Source organism: Sinocyclocheilus anshuiensis, unplaced genomic scaffold (assembly GCF_001515605.1).
Source record: "Sinocyclocheilus anshuiensis isolate Anshui unplaced genomic scaffold, SAMN03320099.WGS_v1.1 scaffold2493, whole genome shotgun sequence".
In the NCBI taxonomy this organism is placed as follows: Eukaryota; Metazoa; Chordata; class Actinopteri; order Cypriniformes; family Cyprinidae; genus Sinocyclocheilus; species Sinocyclocheilus anshuiensis.
In genome coordinates this window covers 141,422-159,204 of record NW_015549322.1, presented here as the reverse complement: position 1 = coordinate 159,204, position 17,783 = coordinate 141,422, and the positions used below count along the sequence as shown (strand labels likewise).

The 17,783-nt window shown below is 35.0% G+C and overlaps 2 protein-coding genes across 2 annotated transcripts in view; one reads left to right on the top strand and one right to left on the bottom strand.

Moving 5' to 3' along the window:
* LOC107656894 (cadherin EGF LAG seven-pass G-type receptor 2-like) overlaps positions 1-7,088 on the top strand; it is a 56,503-nt gene extending 49,415 nt beyond the window's left edge. The window contains 5 exon segments of the mRNA XM_016444831.1: positions 196-272; positions 345-506; positions 576-725; positions 1,501-1,705; positions 6,113-7,088. Of these exon segments, the coding sequence (XP_016300317.1) occupies positions 196-272; positions 345-506; positions 576-725; positions 1,501-1,705; positions 6,113-6,119 (601 nt within the window). The 3' untranslated portion in view covers positions 6,120-7,088.
* Positions 7,089-14,831: 7,743 nt separating this feature from the next.
* The window catches only part of dstyk (dual serine/threonine and tyrosine protein kinase), a 21,224-nt gene continuing 18,272 nt past the window's right edge, over positions 14,832-17,783 (bottom strand). The window contains 7 exon segments of the mRNA XM_016444855.1: positions 14,832-15,288; positions 15,370-15,504; positions 15,902-16,016; positions 16,625-16,738; positions 16,811-16,943; positions 17,321-17,477; positions 17,578-17,707. Coding sequence (XP_016300341.1) covers positions 15,104-15,288; positions 15,370-15,504; positions 15,902-16,016; positions 16,625-16,738; positions 16,811-16,943; positions 17,321-17,477; positions 17,578-17,707 — 969 coding nt within the window. The 3' untranslated portion in view covers positions 14,832-15,103.

Genomic DNA, 17,783 nt, shown 5'->3' with positions numbered 1-17,783 from the left:
ACACACACACACACACACACACACACTCTCTCACACACACACACACACTCGCACACACACTATTTGTCAAATAAAAAGACTATTTGATTTGATGACTAATCAACACTCTGATGACTGATTTGGGAACCAGTTTTTATCAGTTAAATGAGACAAAATCAACTAATGAAGCACTCATGAAGTGTTGTTTTGTTTCAGTGGAGACGATCTGAACAGCAGTCACCTGAGTCTGAGTGAACACAACACACTCTTCAAAGACAAAGAGCAGATAGACGGTAAACACACACACAAACACACACGTGTGTATGTCTCACAGCGAGCGGAGTTTAACCTCTGTGTGTGTGTAGATCACGACTCAGACTCTGACAGCGATCTCTCGGAGCTGGAGGACGATCAGAGCGGCTCGTATGCGTCCACACACTCGTCCGACAGCGAGGAAGACGAGGGCGAGTTCCCGCAGGAGGAATGCTGGGAGAATCTGGCCACCAGCGGCCCCATCAAACCTCACGGTACGACATCAGGCGGTTCACGCGACTCTGCGCTTCTGTTAGCGTGTCTGACGTCTATCTGTTCATCAGATGTGTGGGAGGGTGAGACGGGAGCAGCAGACGAGCGTCTGAAGGTGGAGACGCTGTCCAAACCCGAGGACAGAGCAGAGGATCATGGGACGGAAAACCTGCTGCTGCTGCTGGCCAGTTTACCAAACACCAGCGCACCGCCACACAAAGGTCTGAACGAGCGAACGGACGAAATATTCTTGAGTTAACTAGAATTATAACCACACCGATAACTGTAATGATAACTATAACAATAATTATAACTTACCGATAACTATAACAATAATTGGACTGGTAACTACAATGATAACTATAACAATAACTATAAATATACTGATAACTATAGTGATAACTATAATTATGATAACATAAGAATAACTATACCAATAACTGTAATTATGATAACTATACAGATAACTATAATTATAAAAATGCGATAACTATATAATTATAGCTACAATGATAATAACTATTACCATAACTATCATTTTATCAATATTATTATAACTATATAATATACAATTACTATATTACAACTAAAACAATAACTAATATACTAGTGATAACTAATTATAAATATAACTACAATGATAACTGTAACAAAGGCTGTACTTAAAACTATAATAGCTATAAATTTAACTATACCGATACTTAATGCCTAAGTGATACCGATATAATTGTAATGATACCGATACTAACTATATCGACATCTAATAATTATAATAACTATAATTATAACTATATTATTAACTATACTACAACCACAATGATAACTATAATTGTAATTATTAAAACAGCAATAACTATAATGATAATTATAACAATACTTATAATAACTATTTGTATCTATAATGATAACTAATTATAACTATAACTATGACTAGCTGTAAGTGCTGCTGCCCAGTGTAAAGTGTGTTCAGTTTTAACGTGTGACCATGCCGCGCAGGAATCCTGAAGAAGAAGCAGCTGTCGCCCATCGCCGAGAGGAACGCCATCAATCACATACACAACCAGCTGTCTGGAGACTCCGCCTCCTCACGGGGCCCCTCCTCCAGCGAGGGCCGAGGGGGCGGGGCTAGACGGGATTATCAGAATGGGGCGTCCACGAGCGGAATGACGAAAATGCTCGACAACGACTCGTCTGAATCTGAGTGAGTGATTGATGTCCACTGATCTGTGCTCTTACTGTGACTGATTCATCAGTGACATTACTGTCAAATTTATATTAGAAAATCACAATGTTAATTTTAGGATATTATAATATCTTTATGCCTTATAGGGTTAAGGGGGCCGCACACCGGACGAGAAGCGCCGCGCCACGTCTTTAAAATTCGAACACATTGTTTTCTATGAGAGTACGCACACTGGCGGCGCCCAGCTACGACTCAGGACGCTGTTCAAATTACTGCCGCGCCACAGAGCGCCATCTGCATAGTTTTATATTAAATAACATCATATTTGTCTCAAATCGTTGTTAATACATTATAACAAGATACCACTTCTTCAAAATACTACATACATTAGTTTTACAGCTTGAATAAAATGTAAACATATAGAATTAAATGTATAATAAACGTAGTCCTTTTAATCTTTTATTTTTCTCTTGAGACATTTTTACATACGCAAAATATTACAGTATTGGCCTATGTAACATAGTTGCCTAGACAACAGATACAACAAAACAATAACAGACTTATCATAACACAGATTCTTTTCACTGATTAACGTTCAAAACTCAGCTATTATCAATTAAAATAATATATTTAAAATAATAATAAATGAAGTTTAAACCCACCCATCTTGCAGCTCAGAACTTGATTCGAAATTGAGCTCGCGCGTATAGAATGTGCGCGTCCGGTGTGCGATACCTCGAGTTGTCCTAGACGGGGCGCTGCGCTTCTCGTCTGGTGTGCGACCCCCTTTAGGGTTAGCTGGGTGATAATATAGTTATATTTTGCGATGAAATATAAAACTCAAGCAGTGGAGATTTGCTACATAGTATATAGTTTTACGAGTGTACTGTATGTATGCAGATAAATATATATACAACTTTATATAAAGTGCCTGTGCAATAATAGTTTACATTTTGATATATATGCAACTATACTATATATCCAACTTTATATATAGAGCTGTGATAATAGTCTACATTTTGCTTTATATGCAACTATACTATATATCCAACTTTATATATAGAGCTGTGATAATAGTCTACATTTTGCTTTATATGCAACTATACTATATATCCAACTTTATATATAGAGCTGTGATAATAGTCTACATTTTGCTTTATATGCAACTATACTATATATCCAACTTTATATATAGAGCTGTGATAATAGTCTACATTTTGCTTTATATGCAACTATACTATATATCCAACTTTATATATAGAGCTGTGATAATAGTCTACATTTTGCTTTATATGCAACTATACTATATATCCAACTTTATATATAGAGCTGTGATAATAGTCTACATTTTGCTTTATATGCAACTATACTATATATCCAACTTTATATATAGAGCTGTGATAATAGTCTACATTTTGCTTTATATGCAACTATACTATATATCCAACTTTATATATAGAGCTGTGATAATAGTCTACATTTTGCTTTATATGCAACTATACTATATATCCAACTTTATATATAGTGCTGTGCGATAAGTTATATTTTGCTATATATCCAAATATACTATATATCCAACTTTATATATAGTGCTGTGCGATAATATCATTATATTTTGCTATATATCCAACTATACTATATATCCAACTTTATATATAGTGCTGTGCGATAATATCGTTATATTTTGCTATATATCCAACTATACTATATATCCAACTTTATATATAGTGCTGTGCGATAATATCGTTATATTTTGCTATATATCCAACTATACTATATATCCAACTTTATATATAGTGCTGTGCGATAATATCGTTATATTTTGCTATATATCCAACTATACTATATATCCAACTTTATATATAGTGCTGTGCGATAATATCGTTATATTTTGCTATATATCCAACTATACTATATATCCAACTTTATATATAGTGCTGTGCGATAATATCGTTATATTTTGCTATATATCCAACTATACTATATATCCAACTTTATATATAGTGCTGTGCGATAATATCGTTATATTTTGCTATATATCCAACTATACTATATATCCAACTTTATATATAGTGCTGTGCGATAATATCGTTATATTTTGCTATATATCCAACTATACTATATATCCAACTTTATATATAGTGCTGTGCGATAATATCGTTATATTTTGCTATATATCCAACTATACTATATATCCAACTTTATATATAGTGCTGTGCGATAATATCGTTATATTTTGCTATATATCCAACTATACTATATATCCAACTTTATATATAGTGCTGTGCGATAATATCGTTATATTTTGCTATATATCCAACTATACTATATATCCAACTTTATATATAGTGCTGTGCGATAATATCGTTATATTTTGCTATATATCCAACTATACTATATATCCAACTTTATATATAGTGCTGTGCGATAATATCGTTATATTTTGCTATATATCCAACTATACTATATATCCAACTTTATATATAGTGCTGTGCGATAATATCGTTATATTTTGCTATATATCCAACTATACTATATATCCAACTTTATATATAGTGCTGTGCGATAATATCGTTATATTTTGCTATATATCCAACTATACTATATATCCAACTTTATATATAGTGCTGTGCGATAATATCGTTATATTTTGCTATATATCCAACTATACTATATATCCAACTTTATATATAGTGCTGTGCGATAATATCGTTATATTTTGCTATATATCCAACTATACTATATATCCAACTTTATATATAGTGCTGTGCGATAATATCGTTATATTTTGCTATATATCCAACTATACTATATATCCAACTTTATATATAGTGCTGTGCGATAATATCGTTATATTTTGCTATATATCCAACTATACTATATATCCAACTTTATATATAGTGCTGTGCGATAATATCGTTATATTTTGCTATATATCCAACTATACTATATATCCAACTTTATATATAGTGCTGTGCGATAATATCGTTATATTTTGCTATATATCCAACTATACTATATATCCAACTTTATATATAGTGCTGTGCGATAATATCGTTATATTTTGCTATATATCCAACTATACTATATATCCAACTTTATATATAGTGCTGTGCGATAATATCGTTATATTTTGCTATATATCCAACTATACTATATATCCAACTTTATATATAGTGCTGTGCGATAATATCGTTATATTTTGCTATATATCCAACTATACTATATATCCAACTTTATATATAGTGCTGTGCGATAATATCGTTATATTTTGCTATATATCCAACTATACTATATATCCAACTTTATATATAGTGCTGTGCGATAATATCGTTATATTTTGCTATATATCCAACTATACTATATATCCAACTTTATATATAGTGCTGTGCGATAATATCGTTATATTTTGCTATATATCCAACTATACTATATATCCAACTTTATATATAGTGCTGTGCGATAATATCGTTATATTTTGCTATATATCCAACTATACTATATATTCAATTTTATATATAGTGCTGTGCGATAATATCGTTACGTTTTGCTATATATCCAACTATACTATACATCCAACTTTATATATAGAGCTGTGCGAAAATATAGTTACGTTTTGCTATATATCCAACTATACTATATATCCAACTTTATAAATAGAGCTGTGCAATAATATAGTTACGTTTTGCTATATATCCAACTATACTATATATCCAACTTTATAAATAGAGCTGTGCAATAATATAGTTACGTTTTGCTATATATCCAACTATACTATATATCCAACTTTATATATAGAGCTGTACAATAATATAGTTGCGTTTTGTTAAATATCCAACTATACTATATATCCAACTTTATATATATAGTGCTGTGCGATAATATAGTTACATTTTGCTATATATCCAACTATACTATATATCCAACTTTATATATAGTGCTGTGCGATAATATCGTTATATTTAGCTATATATTCAACTATACTATATATCCAACTTTATATATAGTGCTGTGTGATAATAGTCTATATCCAACTATACTATACATCCAGCTTTCTATATAGAACTAAGCGATAATATAATTACATTTCGCGATATATCCAACCATACTATATATTCAAGAGCTGTGCAATAAAATTGTTTACATTTAGCTTTATATAGCCAACTATACTACATATCCAACTTTATATGAAAGAGCTGAGATAATATAGTTATGTTTTTCAGTATATTCTTCTATACCATATATCCAATTTAATAAACAGAGCTGTGCGATTTTATTCTTGACATTTTGCTGTATATCCAACTTTATATATAGAGCTGGGTCATAATATAACATATAACAAAATTGTACAAAATGACATTTTGCGATGAAAATTTTCACGTGTCGACGAATCAGATATCGACAGATGTGTGTTTTTCTTTGCAGATGCTGATGAGTGGCGAGGGAATGAAGAGGCGAAGAACAATCGTCCTGTTTCTGTCCCTCCGTTTGATTTTTCCTACATATGACGCGACAGTTGATCTGATTCTCCGTGCCAAACGCTGACGAGAATCTGTCGTTTTTTACATTTTTGTTTACATACTTGAAGCGAAGCACTTTTTTTATTTCTTTCGTCCTCTCGTCGCATCGAAACCACATTTTGAAACGGACATTTTGTAAATGAGTAAAAAAATATCAGGGAATTTCCTCCATGAAGCTGAACTACTGCTGGACTGAGCTGCTGCTGTACGAGCGATAAATGAAGGAACGAATCACTGGAAGAACCATGAGAAGGAACCGACTCCCGAGTCAAGCCTTTCACTCGTGTTCGCGATGCCTTCTCCACCAGCAGGGCCTTATTTCGTACCGTTGGAGGAGAGCAACACTTTCCATACTCGCTTTTTTGTACATTTTGGGGACATTTTTATACGAACTTTTAAAAAGACTGACGTTTAAAACCTTTTGAAAGAAACCCTTTGTATTTTATAGATTAGCAATGATGTAAATGTGAATTTAAACCTGTGTTGTACAGCTCTTTAACACGTCACGCAAAAAACACGCAAACCCATCCAAACATTGAATCACATCTGCACGATTTACCCTTTCACCGCGTAAAAATGCAAACGTCACTGCCACCGATGAGTTTTATCACACGATGTGCCGCTTCAATATTCTGAGACACTCTAGAAGGGTCATTTTTGGACTTTTGATAACAAATCATTCTGTACAGTTTTATACACATACGGTTCTTCGCTCTCAGTGCTTTATTATGGAAGCGTGTTTAAGCCATGGGATAAAAAATTAAAAAATGGCAACGTTTTGTCCCACAATTCAGATTTTTTCCCTCAGAGTTGCAAGATACAAACACGCATTCAAAATGTTATGAGATGTTAACTGGAAATTTTGAGATTTTTGATTTACGTTTTTAAATTTTTTATTCCATGTTGGAAACAAAACAAATGCGAAATATAAACTCAGAAATCTGAGAAAAAGGAAAAAATTGTGAGACGTAAACTTGCTTTTGTAAGTTTATAACTCGCAATTTTGTTGGGAAAAGTCAGAATTGCATAACGTAAACAATTCAGAGAAAAAAAAGTTTGATTTGTGAGATGAAAACTTAGATTTAGAAAATTTAGAAAAAATGTAATCAGAATTGTACGATTAAAAAGTCGCAATTACGTTTGAATTTTTTTAATACCGTTGTGAAAACAGAAAAAACAGAATTGCGAAAACAATTTCACTACGTAAACACACAATTATGAGTTTATAACTCGCAACTGCCAAATATAAACTTAAAAGTCTGAACTGTGAGATAAAAAGTTTTAATTACATTTTTTATTTTATTCCATGTTGGAAACAAAAAATAAAACAGTTGCGAAATATAAACTGAGAAAAAAGTAAAAATTGTGAGATCTAAACTTGGAATTATGAGTTTATAACAATTTTGTAGAAAAAAGTCAGAATTGCGTAATGTAACCTCACCATTCTGAGAAAAAAGTTAAAAGAGTGATAGAAAGTTGCAATTACATTTTTTTTTTTCTGTGGTGGAAACTTAAAAAGAATTGAGACGTGAATTCAGAACTCTACGAAAAAAAAATCTAAATTGAGAAATGTGAAATCGCAGTTACTTTTCCTGAATTTTGAGGGAAAAGTCACTGTTACCTTTTTATATTTTTCACTCAGTGGCAGAAACGAGCTTCCATCTCTTGTACCTGTATTTCTGTGTGTGTCTGGAAACGCTTCGTAAAACACACTGACGTGAAGTAAACCTTCTGTTTTTAATATGCAGCGTCTCGCAGTTTCTTCATCAAACGCTCCGGAGTCTGAGATCGTCTGTAGGTGACTGTTCAAGGGTTGTTCTGGGTTTTCCAGGCGCTCGTCTCCTGCTCCTCTCTCACACTTTTAGCAGATAGTCTGTCTCTGAGCGTCTGGATTCGTCTCTGAGCGTCTGCGGTGAGAGCGTGATGTGGACCCAGGTTACGTCTGTAAGCTGAACAGCAGACCTTACTGCAGATGACTCAACAAAACAATCAAGGAGAAAACTAAATGTTGTCCTAGATTTTTCCTGATTCTCACACACGGCCTACGATTAAAAAAAATAAAAAAAATTTACCTCAAAAAACTTTCATTAAAAAACGTCTTGTTTTTCCTCGATTAAAAAAGTTACTTTTTTTCCCTTATCAAAAAACATTGTTTTTTTCTCTAAAACTAAATGTTGTCCTAGATTTTTCCTGATTCTCACACACGGCCTACGATTAAAAAAAATAAAAAAATTTTACCTCAAAAAACTTTCATTAAAAAACGTCTTGTTTTTCCTCGATGAAAAAAGTTACTTTTTTCCCTTATCAAAAAACATTGTTTTTTTCTCTCATTAAAAAATCTTTCATTCTTTATCTTTTCTTAAACCTCTCATAAGAGATTTTTTCTTTCATCAAAAATGTTTTATTTTTCTCTCTCACGTCTCATTTTTTTCCTCTCATCAAAGAGAAATTTGAACTGAACTGTTATTTGCTTAAGAAACATACTTTTGTCTCCTGTATTTTCTGTTCTGATAACTAAAGGGAAACAAACGGTCTGTTCCTCGATTAAACCACTTCATAGCAGTTCTCAAGGATGTATATGAGCCTCTGTTTGTACAATAATAAATTGAGAATCAACTGAGATGTACCCTTGTGTTGTGTATGTCACTAATTTGGTTCTCCCGCCGTAAAGAGAGAGATTGCTGCAGATCGACTTGGTTGTAGAAGACTGTTTACTGACCATAAAAATGATCTTACACGTACCTAAACAACGAGCAGGTAAAACCATCATAATAAACACTAGCTGCCATCAAAAGAATGAGCCCTTATTCCACGGATAAAGTGAATAATCTCACGATGACCATGGGATACTGATATTACAGTCGTCTCTAGCTGGAGACTCAATCGGGTTACAAAAACTGACGTCAGGAAACACCTCTGGCCATTTCTTTGGGTCGTGTGTAAAGTCACAGATACTGTACGGACAACACAGCTCAGTTTTTCTATGTATGTTGCTCTGTTGAACGGCAAAAGTGACTTTAGGCCATACTGGATTTACACCATGCATCTCCTGTCAGCGGGAAAGCCACGCCCCCAGCTATCACATGACCCGAGCAAGTCCATAATTAACACCCTCTCATTAGCATGTTGCGCAGAGGAAAAATAAATGCGGAACTACATTCAGAAATAAATGAGTGATCAAAGGAAAATAAATAGGATGAGTTTAGCATTTCCTTAAACATTTTCCATTTGTCCACCAATTTATATTATTTATTTGCCTACTTTCATCACGTTTAATTATTTATTTATGTATTTAAACAAGAATACATGTATTTATGCACACATTTATTTATTTATTTGTGTATTTATTGTTTTTGCAGGTTTCGTCCTCCATACTCTTAAGCTTCTCATAAATACCAAAAATTCTCACATCAAAACACTTTTTTTTTCTCTTTTCATAAACTTTTTATTTTTTATCTCTTAAATTGTTTTTTGATGAGAGGAAAAATAATTATGAGAAGTTAAGAGATAAAAACAATTTTTTTTTTTAAATGATGAAAACACATTTTTTATGAGATAAGTTTTTTTTAAAGAAAAAAAATACGTTTTTTTGATGAGAACAAAAATGTATGAGTACAAAAGAGTATGAGAAGAATACAAAATGTATTCTTTTTTCTCATCAAAAAACTTTTATCTCTCAAACTTTTCTCGTAAAAACATTTTTTTCATCCCCCCAAATTTTTCTCTCTCATCAAAAAATATAAATTCTCGTACGAAATTTAGGCACAAAAGGCCTACTTGCCTTCCTACAAAATTTCATTTTCATTTCAAATATAATTTTTTCTGCTTATCAAAAAACTTTTTTTTCTCTTTAAAAATGATCTTAAAGAGATTTTTTCTTTCTTCAAAACTTTTTTTGTCAGGAAGCAACAGGAGAAATGCTAGCATGCATTAGCCCCTCGGCCACCAGGCGTCGCTACAGCACGAAAGCTGATGCTTCTGTGAGACATTTACAAGCTTTTGCACATCACAAGACTAAATCAGATTACACCTTTAATATGGCATTTGTTGTCATATGTAACAACCGGAATTATATAAAAGTTTTTGAATATAGAAAGTCTTTATACGGGGAAAAAATTAGATTTATTATCTATATAAAATTTATTTATTTTTTTTTTTTTTTTTTTTTTTTGATGACAGAAAAGTTTTTGATAGAACAAATTTTTTGGATTTAAAAAAGTGTTTTGATGAGGAAAAGGGTTTGACGATGAAACAAGTTTTTGATGAGAGAACTTTTTTGATTAAAAATTGATGAGAAAAAATGTGGTTAGAAAAAAGTTGCTAAGAGAGGAATAACGATTTCTGATGAGGATTTTTTTTGGGGATGACGAAGTTTTTTTGATGAAAGGAAAAAATATTTTATATTATAATGTTTTTGTATAATGAGGGAAAAGGTTTTTTGCGTGAGTGTGTGTGAGTGTGTGCGTGAGTGTGCGTGTGTGAGTGTGTGCGTGAGTGTGTGTGAGAGTGTGTGCGTGAGTGTGTGTGCGTGACAGTGTGAGTGTGTGTGTGCGAGTGTGTGTGTCTGTGCGTGTGTGTGTGCGTGAGTGTGTGTGTGCGTGAGTGTGTGTGCGTGAGTGTGTGTTACATTTCTCCACGTCCAGCAGAATGCGGAGTGTCTCCTCGTCCATGGCGGAGCCCAGCGGCAGTGGCACCTGCACACACACACACACACACACACACACACACACACACACACACACACACACCTGAGCTCTCTGCGCTCTGCACTGGGAGTGTTAGTGATGCTGAGGCTCACGGTGGATCGCAGCTGGAGCTCCTGCTCTCTCAGCACACGTCTGTACTCGGGGTCGTCCGTGTAGAGCTGGGCTCGAACTCCTCTGCGGTGCGCCGAGCGCCACTTACTGATGAACAGACCGGCGGACCAGACGGACAGATGAGCGCCGCACTCCTCCTGAAAACACCAGAGACAGCTCTGCATCACAATCATCTGGCCATGCTTTGATATCAGGATCAGGTGACCCGTCTTACTTTTGTGTCGGTTTTTCAAAGCAAAACTGGATTGGATCACCCTGATCCTGATCCTGATGCACACTTTTCCAGATTTCCAAATCTGGATTACTAGAGCTCTACGGAGCCCCTCAAGGGACATGCTGATGGGAAAAAGGCATTGCATTTACACAAATAACTACTTCTGACTGCTCCGTCTCTGATGATTGTGCTGATGTAGTTTACAATCAGTGATAAAAACAAAACAAACAAAAAAAATTTAATTTGATATATTTTTTTATAAAACGGAGAGTTCCGGTGCTTGATTCTGATTGGCTGAGCCGCGTTCGAAGCTGTTGTAAATGACTCTACAAAGTAACATACACCTTTGTTTACGTTTGTCTGTTGCTCGGCAACCACTTTGTAGCAACCACAACTGTTTCTGAGGAGCTACATTGTTTGGTGGAAGAATACTGTTTTTATTAATATTACACTTTATTTTCTCTGTTTTATTTTGTGAAACCTTATACCGTATATGGAATAACCGTTTTATAAAAGCAATAATCCCCGTGAAGCCGTGGTTTACAGTGAATTTATAACAGCTAAGGGAGTTTTAGGGCATAACAACGCCCCTTAGCCGTTATAAATTCACCGTAAACCACGGCTTCACGGGGATTATTGTTTCAGTTTGATATTGACAGCTGTTTGTAGATTCGGGGATATATTACATGTTACAAATGTTGTATTTTTTGGACCAGTTTTAAAGTATTATTACATTTTTTGTTCCTGAAATCCACCCTTCTGCTGGGATCAGAATAATCCAGTTTTTTTTTTGGGATGGAAAGTATCCCAATCTTACTAGAACGTTTTACAACCCATTCTCAAGATTTAATCCAACTTTTTGATGAAAGGTTTTGATCCACTTCAAAAGTTGACTAGTGTAGTAATGGAAAATTACTAGTGAAGTACTCAAAAGTAACTGGTGAAGTAATTGAAATAGTTACACTACTTGTTACATTTTAAACCGTGTAACTTGTAATCTGTAACCGGTTACATTTCCAAAGTAACTTTCCCAACACTGACGATAAATACCTTCTGATCTTCATCGCGAGGTGAAACTTCGACAAACCTCACGTGACCCTTCTTCTGTCCTGATCTGCGTGCGAACACAAGCTCGTTTAATGTGTGATTGTACTGATAAACTCATCTTAATGTTGATATACTGATGGACTTACGCTGCGGGCGTCTGAGGATCTACTGGAGTCGCCATTCACCTGAAAACACCACAAACACACAACCCTGGTGAAAATTAACTATGGTTTTACTACTACTAGCTACTACTACTACTACTACTACAAAAAAGGTTATTGTAGTTAAACCACAGTCACCACAAATTAACCATGGTTTTACTACTACTAGCTACTACTACTACAAAAAAGGTTATTGTAGTTAAACCACAGTCACCACAAATTAACCATGGTTTTACTACTACTAGCTACTACTACTACAAAAAAGGTTATTGTAGTTAAACCACAGTCACCACAAATTAACCATGGTTTTACTACTACTAGCTACTACTACTACAAAAAAGGTTATTGTAGTTAAACCACAGTCACCACAAATTAACCATGGTTTTACTACTACTAGCTACTACTACTACAAAAAAGGTTATTGTAGTTAAACCACAGTCGCCACAAATTAACCGTGGTTATACAAATGGTACTCAATCAGCCAAAAAAAAAAGCATGGTTAATACTACTTTTACTATAATAAAACCACGTTTAATTTTTGAAAGGGAAACTTATGAGGTAAAACATGGCTCACTCGCAGATGATCTTAAGCATGTTCATTTATTTGAAAAATGTTATTTTAATGTTTAAAATGTCAAAACCCCTTGGCGTTTTAGTGCAATGTAATAAATACATAAAATAATTAAGATTATAAGGATAAAGTCGTAACTGAAAGCCATATTTTGAGAATACCGTCAAACGTATCGAAATATTAACAAAGTTTAATACTTTATAATCTCACATATAATTAGTTAAAAAAATGAAAGACTTTACCTCGACAAACACCGAGCAGAAAGATTAACTTCGACCTTTAGGTTTCACTCGAAGAGTAAATAAACTAAAGAGAGTGCGATAGATATTAAATATGAAACTCACTATGTTTTGACGATATATCAACATCGACGCGCGAGTCAATTCTGATCACGCTAACGTTAGTTTTGTTTTTTCTTTTTCTTGTCACATCTCAATATTAGTAGTCTTGTTATGGATATTTAAGTTAAAACAACAGAAGTCGTCATATTGACTGTTTTATTAAAGTCTAAAACCTCCTCAGAAATCGTCCGTTATTTTCGCGCTCCACTCACTGCGCATGCGCGCCGATGAAATCTTCAAAATAAACGAGTAACGTTATATAATTGTAAAAACACCTATATATTTTAGGAAGAGTCGTCAAATTAAATCAGACACCCCGTACAATAAAAAAAAAATGTCATTATGAACCTCGCATGTGAATTATATTTCGTTAAAACGGCTAATTTCACTGAAAGATTCTACCTCAGTGATAATGAATCAGAAACCAGCCTGCTAGGTAGAGTTGTTAACTAATTAAACGACGATTACCTAGTCTTTGAGCTCGGTTACATCTTCAAAAAGCATCACGAGTGTTTGAATTCAAATGATCGCATCAGGCTGTTGACATGTTACCAGAAAATGTTGAATAAAAGCGTTATTATAAGACCTTATTAAAAATGAACAGACTGGGGTGGGGTGGGGGGAACTCAGACTAGCCTGACTGAAATTTTAAATAAAACCAACGTTATAGCACTTACTTATACACTTACTTACTATACTAAACAGCTATGAATGATCAGTTACTGTAGTAGATATGAATATGCATTAATTCATCTCACTCACACAAAAAAAAACCCAGATTCAGTATTTCTCAATGAATAAAAATAATGCAACTCAAAAGAATATGACGTAAACCTGCAATAATTAAATGTTAAACACAAATATCCTTTCTGTATTTAATCCCATTCTATTTGCTTCTGATCTTCGATAATCCAGTTCAACCGTACTAAGCACAAATTACTCTAGACAAACATCTGTGTGTCTTATTTTATTGCTGAAGTGTGTTGAAATTTCTTCTTCTGCATTCTACTTTACTTTCCCTTCAGCCTGAGGCTTATTCATTTCACTTTTGGTGTGAAAAAGCTTTTATATTTGCCAAAAATATAACTTTTTATATTAAAAGCAAACAAGCAAGCCCTGCCCAGATTTAAAAAGTAACGTAATGCATTACTTTCCATAAAAAGTAACCAAGTAACGTAATTAGTTACTTTTTTATGGAGTAACGCAATATTGTAACGCATTACTTTTAAAAGTAACTTTCCCCAACACTGTGAATGATTGATAATGAATTATTCCCTGCAAATAACCCTATAGTAAATATGTGTTAATATTACTCCGTACTTTAATAATTACACTGTAACAAGAAAATCAAGTCTCACCTTAATCTGTTGTTTTGACAGTTAATAGCCAACTCATCAGCTCTGCTGAATGTTTTAGCAAATCACATTTAATACACTTTAATAATCAAGGAAGTAAATCAACGCAGTGCAGCAGTGAATTGGTCCAAATGATTTTATTAAAAAATGTAATCTCAGGATAATGTAAACCAGTTTAAACACCATCTAAAAATCAGCGGTTCATCTGTAACACAAACTCGACTACATGTAAAACTCTGTTCTAGAGGATCCGTGACGAGCAGCGCTGAATATGACACGCGTGATCAGGTTTGTTCAGAGGCACACAAGCAACATTCGTCCATTTTTTACACACAAAACGAGAACTGCTTTCCTTTAGCGTCTCAAGAGGAGCATTCAGGGAAACGAGTGTCAGTTCGAGTCCTCCAGGTTGCCGCTCTTTTGGTCAGAATTGTTGCACAGGCGGTCCATGATGCTTTGCAGGCTGGGCTGGACGATGCCCAGCAGGGGTCTCTGGGAAGGGTCTCTGTTCCAGCAGGCCTCCATCAGCTGCCAGCACTCCTCGTCAAACGTGGGCAAACGCTCCGGCCGCGAGCCTGAAAGCAGCAAACGCACACGGAGTTTACCCAGAGTTCACAGCGCAACGTCAACGCGATCCGCCGACTGGGGTTCGTTACCTTTCTTGACGTTGGTCCACAGCTGGTCTTTACTGGAGCATTTCTCAAAGGCTTCTGGGAGTTTGACGGAGCCGGAGCAGAGATACCAGAAGAGGATCCCAAACGCGTACACGTCGACGGAGTTATCGTACTTTCCTACGCAAAATAAACAAACACACGTGCAATCGGAAAACGAATGTAAACAATAACTACAGTAACTTCATTTTCATAACATAAAAATTTACATTTTTCATTTTCAATTCTAAAATAATTTAAAGATGGTTCATTTTGCTGTCCAGTATTAAAATCGCATACTATTTTTTTTCTAAATAAATTGCCATCAAGTTAATATTTAAATTTTTAAATCATTTAAAAATCATTTTTATCAACTGATATTAATATTGGATACTACATTTTTAACATTTCAAAATAATTAAAAACTCATAACTTATCACCTGATGTTAAAATCGTATACTGTTATGTCTAAACAAATAAAAGATGAAACACAAAAAACTAAAATCAATCATCAATCGAGCATTAAGCGGTTAGTGACCTGTGAAGAGTTCCGGTGCCATGTGGATGGGCGTCCCTACGATACTGCCGGATATCATGGCCTCGGGTTTACAGAAGCCCAGGTCAGTGATCTTCGCCCGGTTCTGTCTGTCCAACTGCACAGAAGAAAACAAACACACATTATAATGCGTTATAAAGCACTATGAAGTGTTATGATGCATTATGAAGGGTTACAAAGGATGTCAAAGTGTTATGAAGGGTTATGATGCGTTACAAAGAGTTATGATGCATTATGAAGCGCTATGAAGCATTATGATGCGTTACAAAGTCTTATGATGCGTTATGAAGCACTATGATGCATTAGGAAGTGTTATGATGTGTTACAAGGTGTTATGATGCGTTATAACGCATTATGATGCTTTACGTAGTGTTATGATGCTTTGTGAAAAAGCGTTATGAAGCACCATGATGTGTTATGAAGCATTATGAAGTGTTATGATGCATTATGGTGTGTTATGAAGCACTATGATGCTTTACGTAGTGTTATGATGCGTTATGAAGCACTATGATGTGTTATGAAGCATTATGATACATTATGAAGCACTATGATCGTTATGGAGAACTATGAAGCACTATAATGCATTATGAAGTGTTATGATGCATTATGAAGCACTATGAAGTGTTATGATGCATTATGAAGCACTATGATGCCTTATGATGGGATCTCGTCACAGAGAATCAGATGGTGGATGCAGTTTCTCACCAGAACGTTCTTCAGCTTGATGTCGCGGTGTAGGAGACCCTGACTGTGCAGGAACCGAATCCCCTCCACCACGTCCAGAGCGATCTGAAGACGCTCCTTCAGAGACAGACCGGCCTGAGAGAGACAGACACGTCAATCACAACCATAGACGGAAGAACAGACAAACAGCCGGTGTCGTGATGTTACCTTCAGTCCCGTGTAGAGGTCTCTGTGTAATCGCTCCATGATCAGCAGAACCGCGATACTTGAGCCGCCGCTGTACGAGTGATCGATAACTGACCCGTGGAGATTCACTAAACGATTGTGTTTAGGCAGAGACCTGATGGACACAGAGAACTTTAATGAATAAACAACAAAACACCCCAACAAATGCTACTGTTATTTGTATCGAATAAAAATTAAACGAATAAAAAAACTATTACTAGTTCTTATTAATTACTAAAAATATAACTGATAATTACAATAATAAAAATAAAAAGTAAAATTACAATTAATAATTATATTAAAAATGATGAGCACTATCATTATTATTATTTAAATAATAATAAATTAAAAACATAAAAAAACAAAGAACTATTATTTTCTTTCAATAAAAATGTATAAATAAAAATAATATAATTACATAACAATAAGCATTATTATCATCATTTTTAAAGAGTAAATGTACTTAGAAACACTGCACTGGAGTGGTGTTACCGTGTGTAGTGGAACTCCAGCGCGAGGTCGTTCCAGTGCTTGTCATCAGGAGGAACGACTGACTTTAGGGCACACGGGTGACGTCCACCCCAGCTATCACACAGATACACCACACCGTACTGACCACGGCCCAGCTCACGGCCCATCTTCGGCTTTCCTGAGGACACACACACACACACAGACTCAGACTGACATCACACACACACACACACACACACACACACACACACCATGTGATCCGTGTGTGTGTGTCTCACCGTGCAGCAGAATGTCTCGCAGCGATCGGCTCTCCAGTGACAGGCGGGCGAGTCGAGGGGCGTGATCCTTCCTGACCCGCAACCACAGGTCTTCAGTTCGCTCCAGACGCCCCGTGTGACCCTCCTCCAGCTGCACACACACACACACAGACAGAGACACACACACACACACACAGACAGAGACACACACACACACACACACACAC